The 25,292-nt window shown below is 34.4% G+C and overlaps 1 protein-coding gene across 2 annotated transcripts in view; it reads left to right on the plus strand.

The window, feature by feature from the left end:
• Positions 1-25,292, plus strand: part of LOC118190978 (ribosome assembly protein METTL17, mitochondrial) — a 166,848-nt gene that overhangs the window by 28,392 nt on the left and 113,164 nt on the right. The window contains exons 3-4 of one of the 2 annotated variants that reach the window (XM_085818485.1): positions 4,180-4,278; positions 24,402-24,498. In XM_085818485.1, the coding sequence (XP_085674611.1) occupies positions 4,180-4,278; positions 24,402-24,498 (196 nt within the window). Of the gene's footprint in view, positions 1-4,152; positions 4,279-24,401; positions 24,499-25,292 lie in introns of both variants that reach the window. The other variant, XM_085818484.1, reaches the window with a different exon arrangement.

The raw sequence follows: 25,292 nt of genomic DNA on the forward strand, positions 1-25,292 counted from the left end.
ATGCAAATTAATGCTGCAAACCATATTGTGGTACATGATTGTTCCTTACTGCATTACCTCATAAGTTTCTTTCTCTCTCATAATATCTAATAAGCTCCAAGCTACATTTAAAAATTATTTACTTCTATGTAATTGTGGCATTTTTATCATTGTCATAACTTTTTTATGTGAACGAACTATTGTATATGATATCATTTATTAAACTTTATTAGGAACTGTTTGTTCAAAAAAGTATTTAAGGAAAGCTAATTTGTTTGCTTTTTTTTACAATGATAAATTCGTTATGAATAGTGATTATGCCAAATTTGTATTCTGTTTGAAGAACATTTTTTGCATATGATCCTTGGAAGAACAGCATCACAGTCAAAAGTCGTTAATTCGGCGGGACTTCGGCGATTCCGGATTATCGATTTTTTTCAGATTATAGATCATCAGTTTAAATCTGGTAAGATGGCATGCAGAAATTATAAAATTAAAAATATGAAACCGTAATTTATGAAATAAAGAACAATTATGATCTAAAGGGTATGAAAATTTACAAAAAAAAGCTTAATATTTATTTGTTTACTTTACTTTCTTCGCTATCGGAAGCAAATTATAATGACGAGGAATTTGATTTAAATCATATCAAAGACGGAGTACATCGAGATGAAATACTATGTTTAGTAAGGAATTATAAGCCAAATAAAATAAAAACATCTTCCCTGAAGATAAGGATAGTGCTGACAGATCTTCCAGTTCATTGCGGGCCGAGTCCCCCCCCCTTCCCGCCGTCGCAGAGCAATGTGAAATTGATAAACATATTTCGGAATGGTTAGACAATCAAAGGATAAGCCTTTATCCCTTTTTTGCAGCAATTCCACTTTTTATTTGATGGACATCGAAACATGCTTTTGCTTTATAGATCCTTTGGTAGCTCCAGAATCGGAAATTCTTTTTGACATAATCGAAAGTTCTAGTTTGCTTTTATACAATTGCTCTAACAGTCTTAAAAAAATAATAAGCCGGATCCAATAAGAAGATTAAGGAACAACACAATCTGCAACATTAACTGAATTAGATAATTTTAGCTTAGCTTATACCGTTCGTTATACATTAAATGCGCATGCGTAAACGCATTTTGGGCATGCACACACGCATATTCGCAGCCGTAAAGGTCTTACGCGCATGCGTCAAAGCGACACATGCGCAGAATGTTTGTAGCTTTGAGGTCTGGATTATAGATCATTCCGGATTATGGGTGTCCGAATTAACGACTTTTCACTGTAATAAATTTCATGGAGTATTTTTGTAATCTCTATTTTTTTTTTGTAATTTTGTAATTAATTTTTTTTTTTTTTTTTTTTGTAATCAACTAAACATAGCCCCATAAAGGGACTCTATAAGCTCTGTTTATCAGTGGAAAGAGTGAAAAGCCTATCATGACCTAAGTAAATTTGAGACTATTATTGTAGGAAGTATACTACTTATTATGCATCCATGTCATAAACATGCTTTCTCTAGCCTGATTTACTCCTTCAACACTGCCTTTACTTAGGCTATTTCTTGGTTTGCTGTGTCCAATCTTAAACTCTTCCCGAGTTATTTTCAAGTCATCAATAAGTCTGTGAAATTCCAATATGTATGTAAAATTCCCTTCCATTCTCCAACTGTAATATACATGGGGCTCTAAATAACAAGAATATATTCACCAATTGTGCTACAACTTTTTCTGCTGTCTTTGCTTTGAAGACACAGAAATACAGCAGACTGAGTAAGGTAATCACAAGTTTCCATCAGGTTGTGAGTTCATGTATATCAATCTATGATACCTGATGTCTTACGTAAGGAAAAAAAAAAAAAAAAAAAAAAAAACACAAAAAAAAAACATAGGTTTAATATCAATTCTTTTTACCCCCCCCCCCCCTTTTTTTTTTTTGCTGACAAGGCTTGCAAAGATTCAGGAAAATTGTAATATTGTTTTGTGTAATATTTCTATAATATTCTAGTTCTTTTAACATGTGATCTTTGCCTATAGATGAATGAGTTTCATATAAAATGCCAAACAAATAATCACTTGAACAATAAAACAGTACATCTGGTTTTGCATTGATCACTGGGAGTCTTAATATTTTTACTTCTTGATTTTCAAGGATTTCATAATGTTGAAGTAACCAGTAATCACATGACAGTTTTTTATCTGATGTTTACCCAGTTAAATCTGCTATCAAATGTAATAACTTCTGAAAAAAAAGAAGAAAGAACTGTTCTCTTTCACATGACGCAACTTATCATAGATTCAAATTTGCTGCTTCTTTTTTTTTTAAATTTGCTGCTTCTTTTTTCTTCCATCACTTAAAGAATTCATCATTGAAATCGACTTAAGGTTTTAAAAAATTTATACCTTTTTTTTAATAAAAGAAACTTATATAAATTAACGTAATTATGAAACTTGACAAAATAACTTCATATCTGACACAAGCAGTGTTATGTTGCACAGCACATGGAAACAATTAACTAATGTGGAATGAACTGACATTAATATGCCAATAGCTGTGCAACACACTAGGTGTTCTACCTATCAAGTCCCCCTTCCCTATAGTCTGGAAGAGTTCATACATTCAGTTAGGTTGAAAGGTAAATGTGTTTCTTATTGATATTTTCAGAGTGTGGTGGAAAAATTATTTGCTACAATGATCTCAGTATATTGAATACAAATGATCGTTAATTACTTTCCATATTGAAACATAAATTTAATATGATTATAATTATATAATCGCCATTATTTATTACCACTTTACAGTAGATTAAAAATAATAGGCTATTCTGACCAATGATTCTCAGTGATGAATCATTTTATGAAAAAAACTAGGTATTCTATGAAGTAACAGATTTCATACTAATGAGATATTACATATATATGTATATTTATACGATTTACCAAGAAATTAAGCAGAAGCAATCAGTTTTTTCCAGTTTTTGATATTTTTCCAAAAAATGACATATGTTCCAACTGTCATACTGTGAAATTATAAATTATGGAAGATGTATGATAAAATGTAATGTAAGCAATGGCCAGTAAAGTTCCAAAACTAGGAAAGTAGAGTCAAGTTGGGGGAGAATAGCAACTTGATACTGTCAAACTGTGCTGTAAATAATAAATAAATAAAAACTGTTTCATTATTTTCCTGATTTCAAAAGTATATTTCATCACCAAACAGTGTCAGTCATTTGTTGTGATGTGACAGCTGGTATCAGCTAATACGCATGTTCTGCAATTTCTCCAGACTAGTAGTTCTCAACCTGTTTTGCCCCATACACCCCTTTGACCACTGCTAGACAATCATCTCCTCTTCTTTCTAAAACTTGAAAAATACATATACAGTTATTTAAATTTTTGATAATTTTTCTATGTATTTCATAAATTAAATAAAGAAATTATATAAAATGTTGATAAATACCAAAACTTGAATAAAAATAGTTTTTGATATTCATAAACTAAAAGTAAATACTAAATAGGTAAATAAAAGAGTATTGCAACCACCTTAGTGGAAGTTGCCAAATTTACAGAATGTGCCAAACTCTGGCAGCCATGTGCATAACGATTCTTCAGGCAACCATGCTCATAACAATCATTCAATCAAGCTCCATCACCATTTTAGCATGCTGTCTTTTTGTTGTTTTGAAATAACTTTTATAACCAAATCTTGATATTTCATGCCTTAATTTTAAAATATGCAGTTGTGGAATTTACCAATGATGAATGAAACTGCAGTAAAATTTCTTCAGAAATTCATAATTTTGACTCAAAATCTCTAAAGGAAGCAATGAGGAGACACATTTAGTAGAGAGCCGATGTAGCTAGTTTGCACAATGCCATAGCTTTGTGTTTCTTTTACTTTTCAAATGTTGATAATGTTTGCGAACTTACAATAAATATCAGTAGTTTAGGGATCTTTTTTAAAAAAAAAGTCTCGAAAACCATCAACTTGCACTTGCTAAGTAACTTTTACCTTTTCATCTGTAAAAAATTGCTAAATTGTGCAAAGGTGGTTGCATTAATATGTAAGTACCAATAAAAGGCTGACCTCTGAAAACTTTAAAATTCCCCCTAAATGTGCTTTAATTTTTTTTTTTATGTGTTTGTTTTAAAATAATATTTTATTGCTGTAGAAGAAAATGAAAAGTTTTTCATGTCAGAAGCTGAAGCCTTATGGAATGATCTTGCATGTAGACGTCTACCTATAGAAAAGGATGAAATTAACCAAAGGCTAAAAAAATTGTATCCATCATATACAGGTAAATATATTTTATAAATTATTTTTTTCCAGATATTGCTTTCTGTCACATCTTTATGGATTTTTTATATGTGGCTAGAATACCAATTTAAATCTAATTAATTAGCTATATGTTTTAAGTCAGTGTGATTAACAGTTTATTTTTAATTGTGAAACACCTTTCTCCCAAAAAAATTTCTTAAAGGAAAAAATGATAGAAATTTTTAAATGAAAATGAGGAAAGCTCAGTGAAGAAAGTCGTATACCCTTTCCTCTCATTCAGAGTGATGATATCACTAATTTGTGGAACCTATAAACCATAGGAATAGGTGACCTTTGTGAAATTTAGAATTCTGTAGAATTTGAAAAGGAGGAATGCAGAACACTTTTCTATGAATGTTACTATAAATGAAGAACCAGATAGGAAATTTGGCTTCCATGGATGCAAAATTTAGATGAATTGTTGAGTAATGGACAAATTGCAAGAAGATTAGTTGCGGCTTGAATTGCTTTCATCTCTTCTTTAATCGATATTTTGTGTGCTTTCATCTCTTTTTTAACAACATTCATCTCTTCTGTAATGGATTTTTGTCCTGCTTCATCTCTTCATTAAATGCAGCGAAGGTTGCTGCCAGCTGTCTTAATTGTTCCTCCATCACTCTTGTCACTGGTATTCCAATACCAGTTCTGACACCAAAATTGTTGCTTGTATATGGGTTTGTAATAGATTTGGGCTGCATACGGGTTCATAATACACAGATCTGATTATAGATTAATAAAATGTTACCAAAATGCCAGACCAGAATGTTGCCAAATGGTCACCAAGTCTGGCGACTTTTGGTGATTTTTTTGCCAAATTTTGTGACAAAATAAGTCGCCAAAGCTGTTGTCAGCTTGAACGATATCTCGCAAAATTACCAAGATACTCATTTACTCAATATTAAATGGACTTGACCCTGTGGTCTTACTTTTCCGGCATAGCTCCTCTCTTTAGATATGTCGTGCTACGTTACACAGAAAAGTACAATTTCACATACAATTGCACCAAAATCATCATCTCATATATATACAACATTCGTAACATTATGTTAAGGTAGCTGAAATAGCTGGATCCAGTTCCCTACATAAACTTAATTTTAAAAGTAGTCACAATTTGACATTTTACTTCCTGAGGAATGAACTTAAGTACTCTAACATAATTATTTAGTTATCATTAAACACCGAAACTCATTAAGTTACTGAAATTTCTTATTTTAAATATTTTTTTAAATCCTACAAAAATTATACTAAAGCCTCCTTAAAATTATTAAATTCCTTTGTAGCGTTGCGCGCCTCCAACTTGCACGCAACCAAGAGGTGACTGTTGAAACTGGATAAATGACAGAGTCTTGTTAAGGGTTTAAGTCCCTTTTTATTCAACGTAATAAATTACAAGTGCGTGCTCTTGACGCTCACAAACTACGCCAACTCGGCGGTAAAATAAAAATAATAACCTGAAAAGAAACTAAAGACCAGACTCTTAACTACGAGGCTCTCTAAAAGTAACTAACCTCACCGCGTTTTACAATACCGCTGCTAATTCAGCAAACTTGAAGATCACTTGAACGATTAACAATTCTTCCAGGCAAGCACACAGGCCGAAACGCGGGGTTCTTCAATTTCTGGCTAACTACCTCCGCGCTCGTGAAGTAAGAACAGCACACCTCGAACTCGTTTCCTTTCTATTTAACTCAGAATACTTCCGCTGATAATTTGAATCCTTGCGCGTTCTACTAAAATTTACATACTCTGGCATTGGCAGTTCCAGGGGAAAGTAAGGCTTGACAGGAAAGGTAGTTTAAACTTAAAATAAATGTTAGTTAAAATAAATATAAACCCTACATTTGTCGCTGCCAGAATTTGGAAAACTTGGAAGCAGGTCCTACAAACGACCTGTTGTAAGCTTCTATAATTCTGAACTAACTCTCAAGAACCTCGTTTACACAAAAAAAATCTTATGTAACAAATTGTATACTAAATTTCTGTGTATACTTATAACTCTCTCTTCTTACAGCAACTTTTCCTGGACTTCATCAATCAATCTTGGTCTTTTCCTTCCAGCATCTGGAAGGAATAAGTATCAGTATCTTTCTAAATACATTATAATTTACACTTTCTTGACACAATAAGTTTTTGTTTTTAAACGATTCGCTTTCCTTAGTTATTGCTTAATTCACATTCATTCAATTTTTCAAGCATTAATTTAACTTTACCCTGGCTCTCCACCATGTGTGGTGTCAAACGGGAATATTCGTGTTTTAGTCTTACAACACTTCCCCTAACCACCATGATTTGTTAGAATTCAACGACCAAATAGACACACCTTACTCAACATTCTACAACTCGATGAGCTACTTTAATATTCTTAAAATTAAAGTGTAGGTGGAGAACCCTACAAAACACATTCATTCTAACTTCCCCCTCATTCATCTTTAAACATGCAGGCTTTCGCTCTAAAGCATGACTTTATCTACAATTTACTACTTAAATTTTGACTTCATTGCTTTTAAGCATTCACTTTTAGCATCTACAATTTTATGCTTCTAGACTAAATTCTACTTTTATATAACATTCAAGTATTTACGTACATTTACAAAATTTTAATACATATAATTTTTACAATTTACCATAAAATGAATAAGAGAAAATAAATTTTTACTTTACTCATTCTTCGCCAAGCTGGCGGCACTGAAACTAAAATTCTTATTAATACAAGAATACGAAATTATTTTTATCTTCGGCCAAATTTTGGCTTTAACATAACAGAATTAGTCTTTCGACCAATAGAAAATGCTTGTTCTTAGCTTTTATACTTAAAGAATATACTTTTGCCTTAGCTAAATAAAGTAAAACAAAACTAAGTCTCAACCGAGACATATTGACTTTCGTCAAAACATAGAACTTCGTACTTATGCATAACGTTTCGGAACAAAAGAGAAAAAAAAAATTTTATAGAAGATTTTAACTTATCTTTGAGTTTTCGATGATTGAAACTCCGTCATTCTTTTCTGGCAATACTGTTCCCAAGTTATAGGTTTCATGGACGTCAATCTTCTCCTTACTGACCTCCGAGTGTCGTCCACATTAGTTTTTCTTTTGCGTCCTCTGCATGCTGGCCTCTTGGCGGAGTAATCGTCGGGTTGTTGTCGTTTCCGTTTTTCCATGGGACGGCTGGTCTTGACGTCCTCCGGTCTGGAGTCCTTCTTGAATTTCTTCTGTTGTTCCTGGTATTTTTGTTCCTCCTGCTGCCGTTTCAGTTTCTGGAACGGCGGCCTTGCTCGCACCTGACTGTCTGGCCCTAGGCGCGTTCTCCTTGATGTATAATTTCTCCTGCGATCCGTTGTAGGTGGTGTTTTGCTCTTTACCACGGTTTCTTTACGCGGTGCATCTGTATTGTTTTTCTTAAATGCTGGAGTTTGAAAGTTTTTATTTTTTCTTTTTGGTACCGTCGTCCGGGTTGTAAAAGGGCTAGGTCTCTCTTCAGTTCTCTGCTTCTTGGGTGGTGGAACAGTTGTTGTTATCTCTGGACCTTCTACTTCGTTTAGACTTGAGTCCTGCAAGAAACTTTTAAGGATTTCAAAATCATTTGGATTATAGTATTTTTTCACCTGGTCGGGACTTGCTTTACAGATCTCCCCTCTCTCGTTCTTAAGATATAATACGACACCTTTGATTTCGTGAATTACGTAGGGGCCTTCAAATTTTGGAGCTAGCTTTGCCGTAAAATTGTCTGGGGCACTTGATAAAGAAAATTTCCGCTTCAATACTTTATCCCCAACTTTAAATTCTGCTTCACGGCGTTTTCTATCATAATATGCTTTTTGCTTATTTCTTGCCGTATCCGAGCTTTTAAGCGCCTGATCAATAAGTTTTTGCACATCTTTCTGTTTAAACTCTTGCTCTCTTTGTTGCACAAAGAATAATTTATCTAAAGGCGTAATTAACTTTCTGCCTAAAAATAATTCTGCTGGGGTTTTTCCCGTAGTATCGTGATTTGCCGTTCTTAAAGCATAAGCTAATTCATTTATGTAGCCATCCCAGCGCTTGTGATGTGTGCTCACGTAACTGCGAATTATTTTTACTATGTTTTTATTCAACCTTTCTGCTATGTTTGCCTTTGGTCTATACGGAATCATTTTGATGTGGCGTATGCCAAGTCCAGTGCATATGTTTTCAAATATTTGACTAATGAATTGTTTTCCGTTATCGCTAATGACTTTTGTCGGTGCACCGTATTTTAAAATGTATCTGTGTAAGAATGCATCTGCGACTGTTTTGGCTGACACGCGTTTAAGTGAAACAATTTCTGTCCATTTTGAAAAATGATCTACTATTACTAAAAGCAAACGATTTTTATTGAACTCGCTCTGGGGGAAGGGACCAAGAAGATCTATGCCTAAAATTTCATTTGGAAATGTAGCGCGAATGCTATTTAAGTACCCGGCCGGGCTGTAATTAATATCATTTATTAACTGACATTGATTGCAGGACCTGACATACGCTGTTACTATTTTGTATAATTGCGGGAAATATACTGCCTCGCGTACCCTTTTTAAAGTCTTTCTGACCCCTAAATGACCCGCTGTTTTCGCGTCGTGTAATTCCTTCAAAATGCTTAATCCAATCGAGCCTGGAATGACTGGTTTGTACTCAAGATTTTCGTTTGTTGTTTTCGTATAAAATAATAAATTATCTATTATTTCATAGTTTTCTGCTCTATTTCTTATCGCATCGATATCTGTGTGCTCAAAGCTTTCGTGGTCTTTCAAATATGCATAGATATTTCCAAATTCAGGATCAGCTTTCAGTTCAGTGATAATCGTATCTCTAGAATATAAAATTTTTGAAGTCAACACAGCGCATTTAAGTTCATTTCCTTCATCGTCCAGTTTTATACGAGAAAGTGCGTCAGCTACATTGTTTTCCTTACCCGGTTTATATTTGATTATTAGATTATATTCTTGGAGTTTTAAAGCCCATCTTATTAACCTGGGCGTTAGGTTTTTCCCCGAGTAAAATCTACCAACAGCCGCATGATCCGAAAAGACTGTTATTGGCGCTTTGCCGAAATAAACTCGAAATTTGTGTACAGCCATTAATACGGCTAATGTTTCTCTTTCTGTAGCTGTATAATTCTTTTGTGTCTGATTCAACGTTTTACTAAAAAATGCCAGAGGATGGCTATTTTGCATAAGAACCGCACCCACCGCATTGTCTGACGCATCTGCTGCAATTTCCAGGTTTTCGTCCCCCTTCGGGAATTTTAAAACAGGGGCATTGATGAGCGCTTCTTTTAATCTTTCAACGGCTGTATTTGCTTCCGCTGTCCACGTAAATTTACCTCTCTTTCTTTTGATTACTAAGAGTGGTTCAACAATATTAGCGAAATCTTTTATTAAAGACCGATAGTAAGAACATAACCCAAGGAAAGAAGAAAGTTTCTTGGCGGTGTTGGGCGGTGGAAAATTCTTGATGGCTTTTATTTTTGAATCTTGCGTTTCTATACCCTTTTGCGAAATTTTATAAGCGAGATATTTAAGTTCTTTAGTTGCGAACTTGCATTTTGAGGCATTAATTGTAAGACCGGCCTCTTTTAATAATTTAAAAACTTGTTCTAGATCATTAATGTCTTGTTCCAACATACTACTCGTTATAATTATATCATCTAGATAAATTAAAGTTGATTTTCCTAGGACAGGCTTTAGAACAATGTCCATAGCTCTCTGGAATGTTGATGGGGCCCCACACAACCCAAAGGGCATGCGTAAAAATGCATAAGTGCCCGATTTTGTTATAAACGCGGTTTTATGTACGTCTTCGGGTCTCATAGCTATTTGATAGTAGCCAGACGTTAAGTCCAAAGTAGACATGTATCTTGTCGATTTGATCTGTCTAATAATTTCCTCTATAACCGGCAAAGGGTAAACTGGAAATTTAGTAATACTATTTAGTTTTCTGTAATCGATAGCAAACCTCCAAGCCCTTTTATCCGAAGGAGGAAACTCGTTCTTTTTCCTACATAGTACGACTGGACTCGCGTACTCACTATTTATGGGCGTTATTATTTTATTCTTTAACATCTTCTGAATATGTTCTTCGATGATTACGTCTTTTTGTTTGTCGTACCGATAAGGTTTAGTCCTACAAGGTTTTTTGGCAGTTAATTATATCTTATGCGTAACTATTTGACAATTTCCCGGCTTTTCTGAAAACAAGTTAGAAAAATTACTCACCACTTGCTGGATGGCTTGCCTTTCATGGTCATTCAGATGGCTAAGGTCCACTTGCGGTTTCTCCACAGGTTCCACCACCCTCTGGTCCATCTCCAGCACCATGGAACTGTCTTGAAAATTCAATTTGGCCCTCGGGGCCCTTAAAAACTCCATACCTAAAATAAGAGGATTTTGCAGATTCTTCACTACAAAAATTAATACTTTGAGGCTTTCCTCTTTTACCTGTATGTTTAATGATAATTTCCCGATGCAGTGACATGTTTTTCCTTGCGCCGCTATAATTTCCGTATTTTTGGTTTTAAATAATCGTACCCTATAAAAATTCTTTTTGAAGAAATTTTCGCTCATAAAATTTCCTTCTGCTCCTGTATCGATGAGGGCTTCTACTGATACATCGCCAACCAGGACTTGTATAATTGGTAGATGTGAGTTTTTTACGATGACCGTATTTAAATGTCTTTTTGAGGGTTTTTTTAAAACTTCCGGGGTCTGGACCCTCCCTTTCACAGGCCCCTCTACTCGTTTAAAGCTTTCCTTTCAAGTTGTGCCTTCTGGGTACGCGGATGTTTATCTTCGAATTTTCTTTTTGGGCCTTGACCTTCGAGTTTCGATGAGTTAGCTTGATAGCTCTTTCCCCCATAAGAGCGATTTCTATTTCTGGTTTCCTCATTTGAAGATTTCCTTCGGGTACTTTGAGAATGCGTTGCCCCTCTAGCTTTTCCCGCTATTCTGCGAGTTTGAAACTTCATCGCCAATTCGAAGAGCTCCTGCAATGTGCTTGGGTTTCTAATTTCGAAGTAGTCTTGAACAGCGGGTAACAATCTTGGTAAGATTATTTCAATAATCTCCGCATCGGGTTTCTTCCCATACAGCATATCCATCAGCTTAATTTTTCGTAGAACAAAGTCCGTCAAATCTTCTATATCCCGTTGATAGAAATATATAGTTCGGCTTCCAGCCTTGCTCGATCTTTCACTATGGGGAAGGCCTTTACTAAGGATTTTTTGAAATTTTCAAATGTATATGTCTGGCTTCCAAATTCCCCTAATAAAAATTTGCCTATATTTTCCACCATAGCGCGGCCTGTCCTCTTAGTGCGGATGTGGCGATGGCAACTTTTTGTCTTTCAGGCACAGGGTAGAGCTGAAAGTGATTTTCTAGGCCTTCTAGAAATATCGCCACCGAATTTTTTCCGTCGAAATTGACGTTTGGCTTGATTGACGCTCTCAAAGTCTGGACCAGATATCCAAATCCTTCCAATTGGCTTGCTATTTCTTGGTGTTGTCCAGCGGCTTCCATCCGATTTTCGACCATTTCAGTTCGATAAGTGTTCGGGCACCAATGTAGCGTTGCGCGCCTCCAACTTGCACGCAACCAAGAGGTGACTGTTGAAACTGGATAAATGACAGAGTCTTGTTAAGGGTTTAAGTCCCTTTTTATTCAACGTAATAAATTACAAGTGCGTGCTCTTGACGCTCACAAACTACGCCAACTCGGCGGTAAAATAAAAATAATAACCTGAAAAGAAACTAAAGACAAGACTCTAACTATGAGGCTCTCTAAAAGTAACTATCCTCACCGCGTTTTACAATACCGCTGCTAATTCAGCAAACTTGAAGATCACTTGAACGATTAACAATTCTTCCAGGCAAGCACACAGGCCGAAACGCGGGGTTCTTCAATTTCTGGCTAACTACCTCCGCGCTCGTGAAGTAAGAACAGCACACCTCGAACTCGTTTCCTTTCTATTTAACTCAGAATACTTCCTCTGATAATTTGAATCCTTGCGCGTTCTACTAAAATTTACATACTCTGGCATTGGCAGTTCCAGGGGAAAGTAAGGCTTGACAGGAAAGGTAGTTTAAACTTAAAATAAATGTTAGTTAAAATAAATATAAACCCTACACCTTTTTAAATAGTATTGCTAATTATAAAATAAATATTGTATACATTGCTAATTACAAAGTAAGATATAAATACTTTTAAGTAATATAACTAATTACAAATAACCACATGGCAGCGAACAGTTATTTTAAACACACGATTGATGATGAACATCAGCCAGTGTGGCTTGGGTAACTGGTTGAAAATTTCTTTACACAAAAGCCATGTATGTGGCTGAACACTTAATTGCTGTAAAAGCTAAGTCAGATGACTGCTTCCATTTTTTTTCTTCGTCATTTGTGTACGGTAATTCGGCGAGTTGCAAATTTTGCCAAAACTGCCTCCTCCTATTACATCACACTAGGAAGTCCATTTTTTTTTTGACAAATGTCCAAAACTTTTATGACTTCAGTCACTAAACCACATATTTAGGAAGAACAATGAACTTGGAAGCAGGACCACAAGCCACACACACAGATCGCTGCTGCTGATGATGATTAACTGCTTATTAATTTTCTTGGAGGTCTTGTGATGAAGTATAAGCATTTATGAATTTTTCTGAAGATTTACAACAAGATATAAGCATTTAAGAAATTAAGCTTGTCCTGGGAAACATGTGCCCAAACCCAGTTCCCCCATCATAATCGCCAACAAATGTCATGAAAAGAACTTATCCACAACTTGGTTAGGTCTCTACAGCTCGCGAACCATAGGGAGGCGATAATTTACTTTTTTTCCCTTTACAGTGAAAAAATCTGCTCCTGCATCTTGTGTAACAACTTTTAAAACATTGGCATCTAAAAAATAAGGTCCACATCTAAATTGACTGTAAATTAATACCTACCCATTCAAATCCTTTTCTTTAACTCTCTGCAACCGACAAGAAAATGGTAATAACTTACTGCCAATTTTTTAAGAAAAGTGTAACTCCCTTTAAAAGTGACATATCCTTTTCTCACACAAAACTTTAAGTAATGTTTTTAATCATATATAGATGGAGGACAAAAATATGCGAACACATGTGAAAAAGTATGACGTATTTCAAACTTGCAGAACATCTGCGCCACCTGCAACAGATGTCTGCCACCTAGTGAGCGTGAAGAGGAAGGTATCAGTCTCTCAACAGCAATTACCTGCATTGCATGCTTTGATCGAACTCTTTGTGAGAAATTGAGATGTCAGACCTGTCAGAGTTTCAAAGAAGAATGATAGTTGGAGCGCGTTTAAGTGGAGCATCGGCTACGGAAACAGCAAAGCTTGTGGGGTGTGCAAGGAGTATGGTATCAGCCGTTATGACAGCGTACATGAAAGAGAGTAAGATGACGTCTTCAAAGCACAACAGTGTCCGAAAGTCAAAGCTGGCTGATAGGGATAGATGGGTCTTGAAACGCATAGTAGCCCGAAAGCAAAAGCAATCTTTACCCGAGATAACATCCGAAATGAACAGTCATCTCCAGGACCCCGTTTCAACAAAAACTGTCAAAAGGGAACTTCATGCTGCGAACAGTTATGGCAGAGTGGCAATTCATAAACCCTTGGTAACAGTAACTAATGCTTTCAAGCGACGCCAATTGTGCAGAGATCACAAAGACTGGCCCCCACAGCTGAGGCAACAGGTAATATGGTCAGATGAATCACACTAGGAATTCACCTTATTTCAGACGACCGGATGTGTTTATGTGTGGAGAACGCCCAAAGAAGCATTTCATCCTGACTGCCTCTATGCCAATTGTGAAGCATGGGGGGTGGCGCTATTACGGTATGGGGTGCGAAATCTTGGCACAATCTTGAGCCACTTGTTATTCTGCATGGGAGGATCACATCCAATCACTAGCTAAGCATTCTAGAGCATCATGTCCATCCTTTTGTCCAGACTGTATTCCCTGAGGAGCGACTGCTTTTTCTAGACGACAACTCCCCTATTCACACTGCTAGGTGTATTCAAGAATGATTCGAAGAGCATGACGATGCAATTGAACATCTCGCTTGGCCCCCTCAGTCCCCGGACTTGAATATTATTGAGCATTTATTGGCATATTTGGAGTCCAAACTTCATTCCCGATTTCCACCTCTATCCGGTCTTTCAGAATTAGAGACCGCTCTGCGGAAAGAATGGCTTAATATTCCTTTAAATATTGTCCATGACCTTTGTGCATCTATCCCACGTCGCATTCAATCTGTACTTTAGTCAAAGGGTGGTCCAAACTTCTATTAATACAGATTTTCCATTATTTCACAGGTGTTCGTATTATTTTGTCCTCCATCTGTATCCGTCAGAGCTGTGACAACGGCAGTGATAAACAAATCAAAAAGTTTTCTCTTTCAGATGAAGCTGAAATTTTGTAGCCTCCAATGAGAGAAACACGTGTATAGAAGGGGGGGCAGGAGCCGCAGCTGTCCGCTGACTTATAACCAAATGGGTTGCCTTGGAAAGAAAATCACCTGCTTTTAGCCATACAATTCTTTTCACAAACTTTGAAGGAACGCATTTAGTAGAAAATGCTGTTTAAATAATAATACATTAAGTACATTAAGAATTAGTTCACAAATATTAACATTTATAAATTCATTACACACCAAAAATTAATTCATAATTTCACTAAGCATTTTGAATTAATGCACAACAGAAGAATTCTTTTGCAAAACAGCATCAGTGACATCAAAATATGTAATTTTCAGATTTTGAAAGTATGATGGCATTTTAGTTTCAGCATCTTGAAGTACAGTCAAAAGTCATTAATCCGGACTCGTCGGGACTTCGGCGATTCCGGATTATCGATTTTTACGGATTATAGATCATCAGTTTAAATCTCGTAAGATGGCGTGCAGAAATTCTAAAATTAAAAATATGAAACCTTAATTTATGAAATAAAGGACAATTATGACCTAAAGGGTATCAAAATTTACAAAAAAAAAAAAGCTTAATATTTATTTGTTTACTTTATTAAACATTTCTCTTAATGTAAGTTGTTTAAGTTGCTTCGTTTTATGTGATAATACTTTCTCTTTAATTCTATAAACAGACATCATTTCTTGTTCAGTTACAAAGTTCCGCTGTTCAAGTCCCGTTAATTGCTGTGCCGAGAATACCGACTAACTTGTTAATTGAAATTTTTTTGTTTTCACTAACCTCTCTGTCACATTCTTCATGTCTTTATCCATTTTTTGCAGCAATTCCACTTTTTGTTTGTTGGACATCGAAACATACTTTCGTTTTGTAGATCCTTTGGAAGTTCCAGCATCGGAAATTCTATTTGACATAATCGAAAGTTCAAGTTTACTTTTATAAAATTGCTCTTACAGTCTGCAAAAAATAATAAGCGGGATCCAATTTGATGATTAAGGAACAACGCAATCATTAACATTAACTGAAATAGATAATTAGATAATTTTAGCTTACATTGTCCGTTATACATTAAACGCACAGGCAAAAACGTATTCTGCACTTGTGCACACGCATATGCGCAGTAGTCAAGGTATTACGCGCAAGCGTAAAACGCCTGTGCGCATGTGCCAATGCGGCGCATGCGCAGAAAGTTTTTAGCTTTGAGGTCGGTATTATAGATCATTCCGGATTATGGGTGTCCGAATTAACGACTTTTGACTGTATTAGGTTTTAAGAATATTCTTTTTGTAGAAAGAATTTGAGCAATATCTCAGCGTTATGTTTTACAAGAATTGGTGGTTTGGTGAGCAGTAAGTCATTTGAAAGCAGTTGAATCATTACGGCAGAGTGAATTCTTGGCATGTCTCAAAGAGAAATTCTGATATAATATTTTCTCCATAATTGGCCATCAAAACAAAATAAGAAATGTTATTTACTTGTAAAGATAACTTTCTGAGTGACAAAACGTAACATATTGGCATAAATTATATGAAATCACTTCATCAGTCTTCATATGATTTGTAATCATCTTGACATTTAGTTTGTATACTTTTAATTGTAAGATGCTATGGAATGAAGAGGAACTGGGAGAGTGAACATCATAATTAGGGCAGTACAGACTAGCATTAATTTCTGTTCATAGATGAGTTAAGTTTCTGTTTGGAACCAGGTGCTGATCATGTGCACAAAGATCACAAGATTGAGGTGGAGGAATGATGGTTTTAGTATGAATATGCATAGTTGGACATATGAAGCACTGTATGTCATATACAGTGTAGTGGCAGTAGACATGCAGTGGCAGTTTGATAGGTAGAAGGTATTGATGTCAGATCTTTGAACCTTTGCTCTTGATGCTGCTGAAACCATTAGTAATATGTTCCTTTTTAATGGATTATAATATTCAGTTCACAGAAATGGTATTGCTAAAAACTGGTGTTTGGAGCAGGAAATAAAACAGAGCAATACTAGGATATTTAGGGAGATGTGTTGTTGCTCAGCCGAGACCTTAGCTGACACTTTGAGAGTTAGAGACTATCACTATGAAGTAACAGAAAAAATTGTCTCAAAATCTATTGGATCACCTTGTAAATAGCAAGTAATGCAGATGTTCAGCAATTTTAGCATTTCAAGGAGACCATATGCTCTGTTAATATTGAAAAAAATCTTCAGAAAAACAAGTTTTTTACTTCCAAATGCTGAAACATTTGAAAACTCAATTGTTACATAAGACAATATGTATTTTTTTCTCTTAAATATATAAAATAAATTTGTAAGCTAAATTTTCTAGTGGCACACATTTGTAAAACTATAGCTGAATGTGATTTTGCATGTATGCATAATTTTAATTATCTCCATTTAATTTGTCCAACATGAGAATTTTAATTATACATGCTGCGCTGCAAGTCTTTGGCAGCATTGTGATAGCAACATACCTACTTTTTACCAAACTTAAGCGTACAACAAAGTTTATTCTCCTAACTAGAAATCTTTCAGCATGAGGCACCACTTTCTCATAAGTTTGCTCAAAAGCAACTATTCTTTTTCTGTTTTAGTTTCACCTTTTTTTTTTTTTTTTTTTTTTTTTTTTTATAAGCAGTTCAGCATAAGACACTACATAGAAATGATTCCAAAATGAAATGAAGCCAAGGAAATCATACAAATTGCAAAAAAGCAATAAGCACTGAATGATTTTCAGATATAAAAGAAGGAGAAATCAAAGACTGAATCAAAAATAATTATTATGAAAATAACAGATGAAGAAAGGAGAGGCCTCTTTATGAGAGGTATTAAAAAGCATTGCAGTTGTTATCACCAAATGTTTAATGAGTTGCATAAGACAAGCAAAAATCAACAGCTATTTCGAAAAAAAGATTGTATCAGATACCTACTTGTTAAACAATAATAGAAATCCTTTAAATTAACATTTGTTTCATTTTCCCTTTTAATTACAAGAATATTTATATTTGTATAAATTATAAATACATTTTTAAACTGAACTATATCTAACCCTTTTTTTCGACAGAAAGTTACTTTTGTGGAACACAATTTTGCCATACATGCATGTGTTAATGACATAGCACTCACTGTCATCAAGGGTTTACTCTACGTAAACACATTTGTTGCAGTTTTTATGAAAAAGGTGCATATCTTCTGAAAAGTGACTGATCCTTTAATTTCTTTTGAACAGAATATATTTGAAGAATGTAATATACAAAATTTAAAATAGATTATGAATTTTTATTTTTTATTGTCCTATATTTAAAAAATAAATTTTGTATATATTTCCTTTGTCTCTTCTAGCCCTAACTATGTTGCTATTGAGTGATTCTCCACTTTTTCAGTACTGATTTTTTTTTCCCTTTGTAATTCTATGAATTTTTTTAATGTTGTATGTTTTATCGTGGCAATAGTTATCTTTGTCTTTTCCCCTACCTGAAATGAAAAACAAGTGCATTTTTCATAAACAAATAAAAATATACTCTGTGCCTGAAGTAAACTGAAAACAGTAAAATAAGCAGCCAATAAATAAGCATGAGGCAAACAAATCTCTTTTTGAGAAATTTTCTAAAAGGCGTAGCATTATTATATATATATATATATAAAGAAAAACCCCTTCCTTTTTGTTATTCTTTAATGTAAACAAAGACATATGGAGAGCAAAATTTTTCCATTAATTTTTGATTATTTTATATGTGAATGTAAATGAGGGTTAAAAAGTATATGATTTTAGTAATATATTTCCCTCTTAATTCAAATAAAATATCTGGCTATCAGTATTGGGACACCCTCAAACATAGAAAATGTGGTCATGACATTTATAACAGTATTAACCTTTACCTTTACCTTCACTCACATTTGGTACCAACTACTGTGAGTTATCACCAATAGATCAAGTATGCCTTAGGCCTTTTACGTTTGTATCAAAAAGAAGATGTACTATTGGTACATCTATCACGCAGAGGCATAGAAGGCATTAAAAAACTCTAAGGTTTGGAGTAATCTGGTCTTGGGGAAGCAAAAGTTTCCATAGTTTTTACGTTGTAAAGCAATCTTTTACAAATAGTCGCATTCAGTCTCTGCTGGATATTAATTTGGAGTTATTTAAGGAGAAGCATTCCAAATTGAGAGCACTTTGTCACAAGATAGGAAAACAGTTTAAATCTGTGTTCAATTAATCAGCAATGTCCTTAACATGCACCGAAACGTCAAAGTTCAATCAGAGTTTGGTCAAAATCACAAAGTTCATAATCGTAGTCATGTGAACTTCAGAGGGAGGCGTATCCTGAGTTACTTAAATTTTTGAAGAAATTATGAGACGAGATTAATATCTGTTCGAGCATGGCTTTTACATTAAGGTCGTGCTGAATATCTGCATTTTTCACGTACCAGGGAGCTTTCACTATGGAACGTAGAATTTTATTCTGGAGAATATCAAGTTTAGCACGCTCTGTTTTATTGTGCCCAAGCCGGCACGGCATAAAGCATGATACGCCTTATTAAGGTGATATAGAGAGTTCTTTTTATTTTGAGTGATAATTTAGAGTTCTTGCCTATTAGGCTGTAGAGTGCACAAAACGCCGCATTTGCTTTATCTACCACTGCTTTCAAATGATAGGCGAAGGTGAGCCGGTTATCAATAACTCCTAAATATTTGTAAGAGCTTTCATGTGGAACAACTTCCTCTTAATTTTGATCTCATTATTGATAATTACACTTTTTCTGTATCATCTAAAAAGAACAGCACAACATTTGCTTGAGTTTAAATTTATCTTCCAATCCTCACTCCATTTATTAATGTTAACTTTTAACTGCAGTTTGTCCATGGCCAGTAATGGGCTAAGTGAATCCGCGAGGACGACCGTGTCGTCTGCATATCTAAAAATTTTACTGTTAAAAGGGCTTGTCAAGTCGTTAATATAGATGTTGAAAAGACAGGGGGCGAGAACCGCTCCCTGTGGGACTCCACTATAAATTATTTTCTTGCAAGAAATAGCATCTCCACACTTGACTTGAAAAGTCCTGCGTTTAAGATATGAAATAAGGAGCTAGATGAAACTGACTGGAAGCAGAAACTTGCTAAGTTTGTGGATTAGTCCTGCCTGCCACACTCGATCGAAAGCTTTTTCGAAAACAGTATTAACTGCATTATTGTATAGCAACTATTCACACTGGCAACAGAAATCAAGGACAGTTACTACCAATTTGATCTAACGGAATAGCTGTGTGGATGCTGTGTAAGAAAGATGTTAGCTCATGGAATTTTAAGGCAATTAATGATGTTTAACATCACTGAGGTAATATTGTAACAAAGCGAAAATGGGTTAAAAGAATAATGAATTTCAGTAAACTTAAATAGATATGAGTGAGTATTGCAGAGTATTATCCGAAGAAATCAGTTTGTTTCTGTTTTTAGAAGAAGCAATTAATTCGGTTCAACTGATTCATTGTTTGCTCTAGTACCGTTCATTCAGCTTGAGATGAAATGTATGAATTGCTGGGAATGCATCATAGTATTTAAAAGGCAAAATGACTGATGTTCATTAAAAGTATAGGAAAGACATGATACTTGTGGCATTCTGATCTCATTCCAACTGAACACCTGTTATTTCTGTTAGAATGGCCTTTGCAGTTTTACTTGCTTCATCCAAAATCAGTACCTAACTAGTCAGCTGCTATTATAAATAATAAATTTTGTCAAATTCAATTATAAATATCTAGAAACTTACATTACAAATTTAAAAAAAAAAACTGAATACTATAAAAGATGATTAATTAATACTACTGTTAAAGAATATTTCTCATTTGACATTTATATTTTATTGAATATCAACCAGCTGTTTTGCTGTTAATGTGTATGGGATAAAGTGACTTTGTAAATCTCTTTATCTTCTTATACGTGTTACTACCTAAAACTTAATTATATAACATAGACTTCATTTTATCGTACATTTATTTTCACAAGTGAAATATTAAGTTTCTGATAATTCTGCCAAGTATCTGATACTTTATTTGCACCACATCTATTTATTTCAAAGTATTTCATCAAGGTACTCAAGGTCAAGCTTTCATTAAGGTCTCCTGATGTAATGATAATGGACTGATTAAAAATATTTCTCTTTTTGTAAGATCATTAAAAGATACAAGTGCATATTTTTCTTCACAATATGTTATAAAAGAATGGGTATGCTTTTTTTGTTGTTGTTGTTATTTTGAGAAATCTACTTTATTAGTCTTTATATAATGGGGGGGCATTACCATTGCAGGCAAATGGCATGGCTCTTATGCAAATAAAATATGTGTATGAAATGTGAGAAACTAAAACAACCCAACGTCCAAAATAAGGTATTTAATTCATTTCATTAATTTTCACTTAGTAAACTTAAACTGATCAATGTTGAAGCATAATTATTTTATTTCTTTTAGTTAAAAAACTTAATAATGTTATTCAAAAACAAAAGAAAAATAAATAGAGAAAAATATTGTACTGATTGTAGTAAATGATTTTATTAAGAAAATCATCAAAGTTAGATTTGCTTTTGAATGCTTTGCAGGAAGGGCTGCTGTGTTTCTGAGTCATTACTACTAAAGTAGAGTGGTCTATGAGCTAAGCAGAAAACACATGTATTGCATCAGAAACATTTAATATCATATGGAATTTGATATAAGTTAAAAATAATTTAGAAGTTGATTTGTCAATTGATGAAAAATTATGGCAGTTGAAAGCTTTGGAAATTTCTAATTAATCTGATGAGAGTCACAATTTAGAAGTTGATGTTACCTTTAGAAAATTTCGTAAACCTATAAAATTTAAGGACAACAAATATATGGGTTTCTTGCTGTGGAATAAGTGTGCAAGGGAAGCATACAGAAAATGATTTGAGTCACTGTGTTGCAGATTTAAGAAGGATTTTAAGTTTCATGAGCATTAAAAGCTTTGATAAATCAACATTTACAAAAAGGTATCGCAAAATAATCTCTGTATTTAAAAACTGTAAAAGATTATTTTTTACTGCATCAAGCTGTAATTAGAGAAATCAAAATTGCCACAAAACTTTGTGTTATCTCTGATTCATCATCATATGCTGAAGGTAAACTGTCATTGAGTAATTGTTTAGAATGAAGACATTTCTTTCCATTTGAAAATTTTACTATTGTTAAAATGATATAAATAAGGACTTGCAGATTTTGGAAAATCTAGTTGCATTTCTCAAATTTTCCTGGATTTCAACATGTGGCTCTTGCTGACATGAAATTTGATCCTTCCTGTTATATGGGGAACTAGAAAAGTTAAATCAGTGCTACTTTCTATGTAATCTGTCTCCTTGTAATTCAAATTAGGTTGGATCTAAAAAGATAGCTTTTGCCTGCAGTATTCAATAACCCATTCCAATCCAAACCATACACACTATCTGGCTAAAAGTATCTGGACACCCCCCTAAAGGAGTGGATCTGGCAGGTGATGTAATTTGATGTGTAACCGAAAGCTACAAAAGTGTTGGTAATGGTTTGTCAGGTCATATTTATGCATTTGTTAGACTTGCCGGATGCCCAGCAAGCATTTTTTAAATGACTGCCTTCTGCTTACTGTAAAGTTTGGTGGTGGCTGCATCATGGTGTGAGGGTGTTTTTCATGGTTTGGCCTGGGTATAGTTCCTGTGGTTGGAAACATGAACTCTAAGATGTATGTAGACATTCAGGACAATGCTGCTATCCCAACTTTATGACTTTTTTGGGGAAATATCCATTTCTCTTACATCAGGATAACTGGCTCCATTCATACATCAAGACTTGTACAGCCATGGTTTGACGAAATGGGTGTTTATAAACTGGGTTGGCCTTCTCAAAGCCCATAGTACCTCGTAGAACATCTTTGGGATGAATTAGAATGCACATTATGTAGACAGCTAAATCACCATCCTCACTGCCAGCACTCACTTCAGCTGTGATGGATGCCTGGAAGTCAATTCCTGTGACCACCCATCAAAACCAGTGGAAGGTCTTCCCAGACATGTGCTGGCTGTCATTGATGCACAAGGGGGAGCAGTATCATATTAATATTGTTACATTATTTTTCTTTTTTTCACATTCGTATGTATGGGTTCGTCGGATTAGAAGTGAATAACGACGACACTTGATAAAGTATTGAAACACACTTTATTTACCAGTATTAATCAGGACAGCTCTAAAATCACGTTTACAGTTGTCGAAGAACTACTATAAACACACTGACACTATCAGCGACACAGCCTCCAGGTTATCAGGCTATAACGGTGGAGACAGCTTTACTGCAAAACACGAAAGTACAGCTCCTGACTCTGCTCGGTTGTTCTTGGAACTCGACGTACTCTCAGGACTCTCCACACTACAGTTTGCAATGCACTCGACGATACACTAGAGTACAGCTCCCGACTCCTCAATTCAGTCTTTACTAGAGCTCAACACACTCTCTCGACGATGCATTAACCACGATACACTAAGGGAGTCTTTCGGTGCACTGAATGACCACTCAGCACTTGCTGACCAATTGTAAACTTGATGAACTCTCTAACTCGACACAAACTGACTAACTATACCAGCAGGGTTTATCTAGCTTTTGGCTTGTGTTCAAGAACATTCTGGCCCAAATCAGTAAGAAGTTGTTCCAGAAGGTTCTCCATCCATCTATAGTATATATATGTTGTCAAGTGTGGCAGCCCTGCCTTTCCTTGCCATTTTCTGGCAACCCTAAACCTGATTTGCCGGGAAGCTATCTTACCCTACCTGTACATTTCGTAACAGTATATACCTCAGGACTCTTCAAATCCATATTAATGGGTGTCCGGATACTTTTGGCCAGATAGTGGATCTATGCTGTCTTTATTAATATGATACTCCACTTTGGACATTCTGAAATCGTGGAGCTTAATGCATATAATTTTACATATCTAGTGGTTATGCAATGAAACTTCTCTAAAATATTACCCATGTTCTTGACAGTGTTGATCTATGGAGTTGGTTGCATTAGGGAATATAGCTAATGATAATACCATTATCTTTTTTTGGCTAATGATGGTCACTTTCAAAAGTGGCCACAAAGAGATGATTCACAGTACTTTTTCTTACCATTTCTTCTGTTGAAGTTCAACAGTTATGAAGGTGGAGGAACTCGCCTATAACTCAAAGAGTTTATCTGAAAGTTTGATGATAATCTTAAGATCTAGTGACTGAAGATATTTAGTTAATTCTTTCATTTCATATTATTCAGAACTACTTGGGACAGTTCTGAAGCACTGTGGAGAATCAGACATCTGAAACTAAAGACATTTTTCAGAAAATAATGCTTGCATTATAGAATGCACATAATACTGGAGGTAGTTTATATGTGCCTTAGCTGTAAATGATTTTACAAAAAGTTTATTTATTCTTTTACAAACTGGATTCTTTTATTTCTGCGTGTATTCTTTTTTATAACCTCAGTAACAAATATTTTGCTTATCCCAATATGATTTAATGTATCTAATTTGTGAAATATCTGTGTTATCAATTATATCAGTTTTTACATAAAGTTTCATTGCATGAATTGAGGAAAATATTTATTATTTTGTTTTAAATATTTATTATTAGGAGAATTTAAAGATATTTCTCAAGCATTTACGAAAGAAGAATTGGATAAAATTAAGAACAAAATGAGATTAGAGCTAAAACGCTGGAGTCAAGTTGAGTAAGCAAAAATCTGTTATTTGTACAAATACTTTAGCATCCTTTTGCCATAAAATAAGCACAGTAAATAAATCTTGTAAGATTTACATTAAAAACAGAACCACTATTTCACTTATTCAGTGAAGAAATGCATGTAAATTATATGCCAAAGACCATAAGAATCCATATTACATATTTGGGATTATAATCATTTTCTTTGACTCATATAATTTAAAATGAGAAAATAAAGAATGAAAATATTATGATATGAGAAACTGAAAAATGGCTAGAAAGATGCTAGGCAGTTATTTAGTGTAATTATGTATGTTATTTAAATTAGATAACAACCTGTATTTATATGGTTTTCTAAAGAATTCATTCCTTTCTTTTTCATCATTTTATACGAATTACTTCTTTTTCGTAAAAAAGTATATTGTATAGTTTTATAGAAATAAGGATTGTAATTTTTTTTACAACTTTTATTCATTATTTTAGAAATTTTATTTATATTTCCTCTTGATAACACATTAAAGTGGGATGCCAAATAAATGAAAATAAGTGTTTTCTTTGTCTACTTCTTTTTGCTTTCAAACAAAGTTCTAGAGCTACGAAAATAACTATGACATTTGTGCAGTGTATGGAGAACATGCCTTTACTAAAAGAACTGCGTAGAAATGATTTTCATTCTTTGAAGTAAAGCATTGAACTTACAGATTCATCCACAAGAATTCATGAATTCTTTGGGAAACTGGCCTAGTAGATAGAATTTTTCCATGAACAAAAGAAACAGACTCAAACATACTACTATCACTGCAG

Source organism: Stegodyphus dumicola, chromosome 6 (assembly GCF_044657685.1).
Source record: "Stegodyphus dumicola isolate Sdum_Otavi_A_Nest chromosome 6, ASM4465768v1".
NCBI lineage: Eukaryota > Metazoa > Arthropoda > Arachnida > Araneae > Eresidae > Stegodyphus > Stegodyphus dumicola.